General features: G+C 61.2%; 2 protein-coding genes across 3 annotated transcripts; both read left to right on the top strand.

Moving 5' to 3' along the window:
* Positions 1–1,442: 1,442 nt before the first annotated feature.
* On the top strand, positions 1,443–3,763 carry Aspdh (aspartate dehydrogenase domain containing). Its single transcript, XM_013147872.3, has 7 exons — positions 1,443–1,753; positions 2,126–2,270; positions 2,454–2,538; positions 2,649–2,798; positions 2,877–3,097; positions 3,163–3,317; positions 3,611–3,763. Exons 1-7 carry the CDS (start codon positions 1,699–1,701, stop codon positions 3,652–3,654), a joined length of 855 nt encoding a protein of 284 aa, XP_013003326.1. The 5' UTR covers positions 1,443–1,698; the 3' UTR covers positions 3,655–3,763.
* A 234-nt stretch (positions 3,764–3,997) lies between these two features.
* On the top strand, positions 3,998–7,703 carry Josd2 (Josephin domain containing 2). 2 transcript variants are annotated; one of them, XM_005001741.4, is made up of 5 exons: positions 3,998–4,239; positions 4,857–5,019; positions 6,545–6,670; positions 7,120–7,314; positions 7,416–7,703. In XM_005001741.4, the coding sequence occupies exons 2-5, from the start codon at positions 4,874–4,876 to the stop codon at positions 7,513–7,515; spliced, it is 567 nt and encodes a 188-aa protein (XP_005001798.1). In that variant the 5' UTR covers positions 3,998–4,239; positions 4,857–4,873; the 3' UTR covers positions 7,516–7,703. The 2 variants fall into 2 exon arrangements, with proteins under 2 accessions (XP_005001798.1, XP_003465529.1); XM_003465481.5 differs by having other exon boundaries at positions 3,999–4,239; positions 4,860–5,019.
* The last annotated feature ends 2,293 nt before the right edge of the window (positions 7,704–9,996 follow it).

The following is a 9,996-nucleotide window of genomic DNA, read 5'->3' as shown; positions in this document are numbered from 1 at the left end:
GTGGCATAGTATGACAGGAATGTACTGTCACCCTTCTGGAGGTGGCTGTCCAAGATCCAAGTGACACAAGACCACGCCCTCTCTGAAGTCCAGAGGAGAAGGTTCCTTCTTTAGGACAGCCTCCCTGTGTCTGTGGTCACTTGCCTCTGTAGCGTGCCCCACCCCCTCTCCTCACAGGGCCACCGTTGCGGTGGACTCCGAGCTGCCCCCCATCCCTCACCCCACTGTCGCTCCTGCAGCCTTGAGCCACCTGCAGACACCCGCTGTCCCTGCAGCCACGTATGGGGAGTGGAGGGAGGTCAGGGCGTCCAGACGCTCTTTCTGGGTGACACAACCCTGTCACAGCCCAACCTACCCATAGCACCTGTCCTACTGCAGATGCCTCTGGGGAACACAGTGGGGTGGAGGGCAGGGTGGCTCAGAGCCCAGGAGTTGGCGGCGGGAATATGTGGCTCTGTGGGGTCCACAGTCTCCAGGATTCAGCCTCAGGGAGCTGCCCCTTCCCCACTGTCACTGCCAGATGTGCAGGTATCACAAGGATGCACTAGACACGGTGGGAGACTCTGGAGACCCTGGCAGAAGCCACCACCTCACCTTGAGTGTGCCTTGAGTGCCCCAACCCTGCCCTCTTCCCTAGCCACCTCTTCACCCCCAGCACCTTCTCTGCCACCACCTCGGGTTGTCAGAATTCTTTCCTTATTTGGGCTCAGTACAGCACCCGCCCCACCCTGGGACAGCCATGGCCCTATCCGATGCTCTGTCCCCTCTCTGCCTGGCCAACGACAAGGGCCTGGCATCCATGCCTGCCCCATCATTCTTGGCCCAGGCTGCGCAGATCCTGGTTGCCACAGCAACACTGCAGCGGTACCAGGTGGCAGCGGGGGCAGGGAGCCGGGCACCGCATCTCCGTGCCAGGCCCACCAGTGCAGTGGCCAGGCTCCTCCTGAGAGCACTCAGGGACTCCCCAGGCTGCACTGCACCGCTATAGGCTGGGGGGGTGGGGTGGAGGGAGAGCAAGGATCCACCTTGCCCATTCCCCATGCATCGCTGCAGGGGGGGTGCAGGGGGGGGTGTCAAGGTGAACTAAAGGAGCATCAGATCTGAGGAAAGGGCTTCTAGCTCAGGCTGAGGGGTACAAAGAGCACCCCCTCCATGTGACTGGGGGACTCAAACCCATGGGACCCACCATGGCAGGCACAGCTGCCTGGGGGAGAGCTGGACAGACGGAGGCTGCAGCTTTCTCTTCCCTGGCCACCTGCAGAGCATGAGAGCATGGTGGAACAGAAGGCTCAGAGACCTAGAACAAGGGGACAGGCTGGGGGCCCAGAGTCCATGTCACTGGCTCCTCTCCTCACACCAAGCAACTTATAGTTTCCATGGCAACGTGGCTGGCCAGAAAAGGGGGCGGGAGCGGAAAGGGGGGGGCTGCGGAGGGAATTTTCCACACTGGCAGGAGCAAGCTGTGTGTTGCAGAGGAAGGAGAGGCCAGGGCCACACAGCCTGGCCAAGCCCCAAGTCACCATGGCTCTGCCCAGAGGACTGGGGGCAAACCCACTGCCACCCCTGGCTGCTGTGGACACGGGAGAGGTTCAGGCAGGACAAAGGTCAAACGTCCAAAGATCAGCAGCTATCTAGCCTGCAGAGCAGGCAGCAGCAGCCTGGTAGGCCCAGCTGCAGGCTATCAGCGCCCCCAAGGGCATGGCCCCCCATAGGGTCCCGAGGAAGGTGGGAGTGGTGGGCTATGGCCGCCTTGGTGAGTCCTTGGCCATCACGGCCCCCTTCTGCAGGCCCCCTCCCCAAGCCCCAGAAGTCCAGCTCTATGCAGTGCCTCTCATCTATGTCGCCTACCTGGATATCAGCCATGGGAGAGCCTACCCTGCCCAGCCTCCCCACTCCCCCTCTCTGCTCTGTGACCCTGCATCCTATGTCCTTTCATCTGGATCTGTCTGTCCTTAGAGCTCTGTCCTGTCCCTCCCCTGGGCTCCTGTTCTTCTCCCATTCTGCTCCCCCATTTCGACCTTTCTGTCCCTCTGTCCCCCACTCTCTGGATCTGTGTCCCCCACCCTGGTCCCTACCCTCCCACTCTCTTTCCTCTGGTTTTGGAGCCCTCTGTCCCCTCCGGCAGGACAGTCCCTCGTCTCCCGCCTGCTGGCTCAGGGATCTGGACTGGGCCTTGAGCTTGTCTTTGTTTGGAACCGCGACCCAGCCCGCATGGCAGGGAGCGTGCCCCCAGCCCTGCAGCTCCACGACCTCTCTGCCCTTGGGGAAAGGTCAGTGGCCACTGCGCGGGAGCCTCCCTGAGCTGCGGTCTAGTAGCAGGCAAACCTGTTCGATGCCTAGTTCCACCCCAATGTGAAATGGGGTGGGCCTGGGCTCCCCTACTGTGGGAGAGCCTGGGGGAGGGAAGGCCTAATTCCCTTCCCAGACCCTCCCCCATCTCTCCCCTCTCCCAGGCACCCTGATCTGGTGGTAGAAGTGGCCCATCCCAAAATAATCCACGAATCTGGGGCACACATCCTGCACCATGCCAACCTGCTGGTGAGCCCCCCCAACCCAAAACCTTTGTCTTGGTCCTGTTCTGTACTAAGCAGCAGTCTATCCCCTCCCCCAATCCTCTCTGCCTCCCTCCCTCTCTTCATGCACCTCAGGTGGGGTCCCCATCAGCCTTGGCCAACCAGACCACAGAGCAGCAGCTCCTGGACGCCTCCCACCGCTGGGGCCATGCCGTGTTTGTGGCCCGAGGAGCCCTGTGGGGGACTGAGGATATCTCCAGATTGGATGCAGCTGGGGGTCTCCAGGTGTGGACCCGCTGGGCTCCCCCAGACAAGACGGAGCCCGCAAAGACCCAAGTCGCCCTGACCAGCTCTTGCTTTCAGAGCCTGCGAGTCACCATGGCCACACACCCAGATGGCTTCCGGCTGGAGGGACCCCTAGCTTCAGCCCACAGCGCTGGGTCACGCACTGTGCTCTACGAAGGCCCTGTCCGCGGGCTCTGCCCTTTTGCTCCTCGAAACTCCAACACCATGGCAGCTGCCGCCCTAGCTGCGCCCAGCCTGGGTTTTGACAACGTGATCGGGGTGCTTGTGGCAGATCTCAGGTGAGCAGAGCAGAACCGGGGTCAGGCCTGGGGTCAGGCCAGCCCCTCACCCCTGCTTTTCGCAGCCTCGTGGACATGCACGTGGTGGACGTGGAGCTGAGAGGCCCTCCGGGGCCCACAGGCAGGAACTTCGCCGTGCACACCCACCGGGAGAACCCCGCAGAGCCAGGCGCTGTCACCGGCTCTGCCACGGTCGCCGCCTTCTGGTGCAGCCTCTTGGGTGCGGCCCCCACCCCAGGCAGCACCCAGGCCCCTCTCCTGGGCTAACCCTAACCCTAAGGCTGTCGTGCTCTGTAGGGCTGGGGTCTCAAGCTCGATTCTGTCTTCGCGGACCTTTATTCCTGAGCTCCTGTTCCTTCACAGTCCTGCACCTCACTTTCTGTGTGTCTCTGCCTCCTCTGTCCACAGCCCTTCTCTCCAGGTCTAGGTGGCTCTCTAGGTCCCATCCACCCTCGTCGGTCTGCCCCATCCTCCCTTCTCTTCCCTCCGACCAGGTCTGTCTCTCCCCTCTAGGCTGCTGCGAGCTACCCTCCAGGCCAGGGATCCAGCTCTGCTAGACACCAGCTCCACGGGAGGACACGCTACCTTCGCCCATTTCTGACCTGGCCGCATTTCCCAAGAGCTGCCTCTTTTCTCAGTAAAGCTCAGAGGGTCTTGCTCACCCCAGACCACGTGGCCTCTGTGATTCCTTATTTCTCTTTGACGTCACACAGCGTCTTGCACAGCATGTGACGCCATCGCAGTGGGCGGGCACACACGGTTCCTAGAAGCTGTCGCGAGAGTGTTACTAACTACATTTCCCAGAACGCCCTGGGCCTCAGTAGGCGTAGCGTCCCGCGGGGTTGAATTGCCAAAATGCATTTCCGAAGTTTACAGTAAGGACTGGCGGAAGTTGTGGTGCTGTATTTCACAGCGGCCACGGGGCACTTCCGGGCCAGGCAGCCTGGACCTCCCAGAGAGAGCGCAAGAGTCCGGCGGCGGCCGTCGGGAATCGTATTGCGAAGCGCGCGGGTCGCCGGGATCTGTAGTCCGTCCTGCCAGTCCGGTCAGCGCGGTGTTGCCCGCCCCGGGCTCGGAGCCCAGTGCCGCTGCCCAGGGGGATGCGGAAGCCCCCGGCTCGGGGAAGCGGAGATACAGGCGGGGTGAGGGACGTGGTTGGGATAGGGGTCGGGGAAAGGGTTCTAGTACTTGGTGTCGGGAAGGAGGCCTGGTTGCCAGGTGATGGGAACAGGAAATACTTTACTTAGTGACTGGGAAGGGTGTTCTATTACCAGGTGACAAGAGGATAGTTGTTTAATAACCGGGGAAGGGGAGTCTTCTGTTTCTAGGCGACCAGAAGACAGCAGGGGAGGAGTCCTCCATTGCTAGGTAATCAGAGGAGGAACTTTGTTACCCAGAGTGTGTGTGAGGGGAGGTTGTCCTCTGTTGCTAGGAAACTAGTGATCCTGTTACCTAGGAATGGGAGTGGAGGGTCCTCTGTTGCTAAGTGACAATGATAGGCACCCTTTTACTTAGAAATCAGGGGTTTCTGTGTTGTCAAGTGAGCAGAAAAGATCTTTTCTAGGAACAGGGGATAGAGGTGCCTTGTGTTGCCCGGAGCCAGCCCAAGGAGCAGGGTTAGGGCCCAGTGTCCTCAGAGGATGTCCCTGGCCCACACCTTGATGCTGGTGCCCAGGGGTCTCCTGGGAGGCTGGACCTCACACTCCAGGCCTCCAGATCCTGAGGCCCTGACCACCTTCTCCCTACTCCCCACCCCCAGCAGGAGCCGAGGGCAGCATGTCCCAGGCCCCAGAGGCACAGCCAAGCCCACCCTCCGTGTACCACGAGCGGCAGCGCCTGGAGCTGTGTGCCGTCCATGCCCTCAACAATGTCCTGCAGCAGCGGCTCTTTAGTCAGGAGGCTGCCGATGAGATCTGCAAGAGGTGACTCACCCACCCTGTCCCCCAGAGAAGCAGGGCCCAGGGAGGCCAAACTAGGGCTCACAGAGAGGCCAGGTCCTGTTCCTGCACGCCCTGAGCTGCAGTGGAGCTCCATGTGGAGACAGTGCCTAACCTTCACCTTGATCCTCGCCCGCGCACAGCTTTCTAGTCCACCTTGGGAAAGTCCTGAGCCCCTCAGCCTCCACCAACACTTGTGGTTGTGCCCTTGGCTGTGCTGCCCACCTCTGCAGCTTTTTCTCTCACTGCTCAAACTAGACTTTTCTGCAGCCCCTGAGTGACCACCAGCCTCTGAGCCTTTGCACCAGGTGTGGCTTCCTGCCTTGGTAATCTGGACATTCCCCAAGACTTCAAGCAGCACTTCTTTATAATCCCTCTGCCTTGGCCTCTCCTCTCAGTCTGGCCCTCTGCTGCCTGAACATTTCACCCAGCCTCCTCACCTCGATTCCCCACCAGCCAGTGCACCCCAAATTCCCAGATGGATTTTTTCCTACACCCTCTCTTGCTCTGGGCCTCCTGCAGCTCCCTAATAATCCTCAGGCTGGTTGTTACAGACTTTATTCATCTCTTCTTATTCCACACAGGGTATCGATGGAGACTCATGCCACAAGCCCAGAGCTGAGTCAGGCAGGAGCCCTGCAGGAGGGAGGAGGCGAGGGAAACAGAAAAATAAGGCTCAAGCTTTCCCCTCCCCCTCCCTGCCCTCCCAGGGCCCGAGAGGGGGAGTTGGGGGAACAAAGATCCAGTTGTTCTGAGCTGGAACAGGAGGCTGGGAGAGACTTGTGGCTGCAGGGTGGGCCCAGAGAGCTGGAGCAAAGAACAGGACGCAGGAATGCAGGGCATGGCTGGGGCCAGGTGTCTGGGAAGGGCCAACCCCGAGACCACAGTGCCGAGACTGCCAGCTGGAGTACATGGGACACGGTGCTAGGACCATGGGGCACCAGGGGGAGCTGTGGGCTGGCGATGGGCAGCCTTAACCTCTGCAAGAGCAAACGGTGTTAAAACAGTGATGCCAGGTGCAGTGACACAAGCCTGCAATCCCAGCACCTCGAGAAGCTGAGGCAGGAAGTTCAAGGCCCACCTGGGCAATTTGGGAAGTTGTTGACTGAAGATCAGATTTACAAGGCTGGGCATGTGGGTCCTTGATGGAGCACTTGGTCAGAATGCTCAAGGCCTGGGTCCAGGCCCTAGTACCCCTCCACACATACACAGAGAAGGTGATACGGGCATCATCACCACTGGGATGGCCCCACTCACCAGGGGAGCCAGGGAGGTCAGCAGGCTTCCCTCGGAGGAGGTGCATGTGGGATGCAGAGTGGAAGGGACTGCTCACAGTGAGAGGGCCCTAGGAATAGAGACCTGGTCTCAGAGCACTGGGTAGCCATGGAGGATGTGAGTGGAGGAGGGAAGGGAAGCTCCTGGGAAGACGGGGCTGCAGGGGACACCCTGCCAGGTGGAAGGTGAGGCCTCTCCAGGTCCAAGCTCAGACTCCTGTCACCCCCGCTCCCAGGCTGGCCCCAGACTCCCGGCTGAACCCGCACCGCAGCCTCCTGGGCACCGGCAACTATGACGTCAACGTGATCATGGCGGCCCTGCAGGGGCTGGGCCTGGCTGCCGTGTGGTGGGACAGGAGGAGGTAGGATGAGCTGGCACCTGCTAGGGCCACCTGGAAGACAGGGGCAGGGCCCAGCCACTCAGTATGGGACCAGAGGAGACAGACGGGAAGGGCTGTGTGGCCCACAGGGTGGCATGATGGTGGGGGAGGGGGACCATGTGACAGTCCTGCTGCATTGCTGGGCGATGGGCAGAACGGTGGCCCCTGGGCATCTAAGAGGAAGGCTATCAGGTCATCCGTGGTGAATGGGGTGATGAATGGGTGGTTGTTGAGTGAATATAAGACACTTGGCAGGTGGGGGTAGAGGAGGTGTGGTGGATGGAAGTGGGCAGATTAGCAGGCAGGAAAGCAGCTGGCTGCTGGGGGCCCTGATAGGGTGGGTGGGGTCTCATGGATGGGTGGCGGGAGATGGCAGGCCCAGGGCCAAGGCAGCCAGGGACACCTGGCCTAACCCCACATCTCCCTCCCAGGCCCCTGTCCCAGCTGGCCCTGCCGCAGGTGCTGGGGCTCATCCTGAACTTGCCCTCACCCGTGTCGCTGGGGCTGTTGTCCCTGCCACTACGCCGGCGGCACTGGGTGGCCCTGCGTCAGGTGGGCGGCATCTACTACAACCTCGACTCTAAGTTGCAGGCACCAGAGACCCTGGGAGACGAGGATGGGGTCAGGTGAGCCAGGCGGAAGTGGCAGGGTACTCACCCTCGTCCCCCAACCTCACAAGGGGACCTGGAGGCTGGCTGGGCCTCAGGCTCCCCATCACTCCACCCAGGGCCTTCCTGACGGCTGCCCTGGCCCAAGGCCTGTGTGAGGTACTGCTGGTGGTGACCAAGGAGGTGGAAGAGAAGGGTTGCTGGCTGCAGAGTGACTGACCGACCAACCAACCACAGGGCCGGCCTCAGTGCTGCCTGGTGCTGCACTTGCGACCACAGCCAGCCTGAGTTCAAGTGCCGGGGAAGGACCTGCACGGCCAGGGAGACACGGTCCCTCCCCCTCGCCATATTCCCCACCGCTTACACCTACACCGCTGCTGCCTCAGTAAAACTGCTGATCTGCACCAGTGTGGCCTGTGTCTGCCTGATGCATCGACGTTGGGAGACTGGAGCCCAGCCAAAGCTGGTGATGGTACATGCCTGACCTCCCAGCACGCCAGGAGGCTGAGGCAGTAAGATCGTGAGCTCTAGCTCAATCTAGGCAATTTAGAGCCTTAATGAGATTCTGTCTCAAAATTAAAAATTAGAAGGGCTAGGGGTGGAGCTCAAGCCAAAGACCCGGGGTTCTGTCTCAGCGCCAAAAAGGGGGAAAAAAAAGAAGGCAGAGAGGCTTTGTTTCCTGCTGGTCAGCTGTGAGGCAGGCAGGGTGTGGGCCACAGCTGTCCAAGAACCTGGCGCCTGTGATCAGCCAGCAGGGAGCCGGTGGTGGCCCTGGCCCATGGAAGTCACTGTCCCTGGGCCCCACAATGCAGTGGGGGTCACCCCTGTCTCCACAGGCCGACAGAACCTGTATGCACACAAGCCACCAAGGGGCCGCTGGGCCACTGGGGGTACTGGGCCTCCCAGGAAAAGGGGGGGAAAGGGGGGCAGTGTGGGGTGCCAGGAAAAGCCCCCCAGGCTGGAGGACAGCCCCAAGGAGGCCTGAGGGATGGAGACAAGTGGTAGTGTGACTTCCACAGTGAGCTGGTCCCAGCTGTGCTGCTGGGTGCCAGAGCTGGGCGGTCTGTGGTCACCCTGCTTCTGGCTGGGGTTGGGGGACAAGAGGACACCAGGGCCCCCTGCCCCATGGTTGTGTGTTTCAGAGGGGAGTCCCACAGGGTGCATGGGGAGCTGATGGGGACAGAGTGGCTGTGGACAGTGGAGGGTTCTCAGACCTGGGGAGGTTGGGGGGGCGTGGCTCAGAGGTGACACTTGCATAGCCCTGGGTTCCATTCCTGACACCACCAAAAATAAGTCAGATGAGCTCAGGACCTACATAGTTATTTGAGGAGGTGATGAGAGCTAGCCGGCCAGTGGTGACACAAAGCAGGCAGGTCCACCAGGGTAGGGATAGCCTTGGGGACGGGAAGACACACCCATAGCCCAGGACACTAGGGAGGTGGGGGAGAGGCGGTTGGCAGGGATGGGCCTGGCAGACCTGGGCTTGGAGGATATCCTGGGCTCCCCAGAACGGGACTGACCAATAACAGGAAGAAGTTTTAGGGGGTTCAGGGCTCACAGTCCGGGGACAGGGGGAGAAGTCCCAGTCCCAGAGGGAGAAGCAGGTGGAGGGCGCTACTGGACTTTGCCTCAGGACCTCAGCACTGCAGCTGACACTCCCAACACCCCTCACCCTCCACCACACCTGCACATCCCAGGACCATGCTGGGGGACGAAAGTTCCTGAGGTCAAAGGGCAGGTGGTCAGTGAAGGGGAAGGACTGCCCCCTGGCTGGCCAGCACCTGGCCAGCTTCACTCTCATCTCCTGTCTTCCCCGCACCCACACCCGTCCCCTCCTGTCGCCCTCCGCCCTCCACAAACAGACAGCTGGAGGAACCCAGGTTTCTATTCCTGGCTGAGTGGCGTCGGGGCCTCCCAGGTACTCCCAGACACTGCCAAATAAGGTCGGGAGCACAGCTTCGGGCCTGGGGCCTGCGAGGGTCGCGGCCCTATGTCCCTGCACTTAGGTGGGTGGGGGCGGAGTCAGCTGTCCAACAGCTGAGGCCCGATTTAGCCACCCAGGGGTGGGGCTAGATAAGGGGCTGCCCTGGAGCCCCTTAAAGCTCAGGGCTGGGCTAGGGGCTGCAGTTGCCTCCAGTGCCAGGTGAGAGGAGCCCCCGACCCCTACAGCCGTCCTGCTCCTGTTCCCCACTTCCGCTGTGCGCCCTGTCTCTGCTCACTGGGCTCTCCTCTGCCCACCTGCGCCCTGCTTCCTCCTGTCTGTCTGTCCCTTACCTCCGCCTCTCCTGTCCCTGGCTCCTCTGTCTCTCTGTGACTTCTCGGCTGCTGCTGTCTGAATCTCTGCCCGCCGTGGGCACCTCCCCTGTCCAGTCTCTATCTCTGTCTCCCTCACTCCCCTCTCTCGTGCTCCTCGCTCTCTGTGTCTTGGTTTCTCTGTGTCTTTGTCAATCCATCAGTCTCTCCCTGTGCCTTTGACTCTGCCCGCCTCCACCGTCCCCCACTGTCCCTGTCCCTGTCCCTCTCTGCCCCCTCTCAGCTCTCTAGGGAGCCTTCGCGACTCTGTGCCTGGCTGAATAAAGCAGGTTCTGTCATTTGTCGCCCTCCACCTGTCTTTCCTTCCACTTCTCTGCTGTTCTGCTGGGTGGGTGGGATGGGGGGATTCATACATGCGGGGACAAGTGGCAGGGAGAAGCAGCCATG

This window comes from Cavia porcellus, unplaced genomic scaffold, assembly GCF_034190915.1.
Source record: "Cavia porcellus strain 051 isolate PalLab524CR breed Dunkin Hartley unplaced genomic scaffold, mCavPor4.1 scaffold_7, whole genome shotgun sequence".
Lineage (NCBI taxonomy): Eukaryota > Metazoa > Chordata > Mammalia > Rodentia > Caviidae > Cavia > Cavia porcellus.
This window is presented reverse-complemented; position numbering and strand designations above follow the sequence as displayed.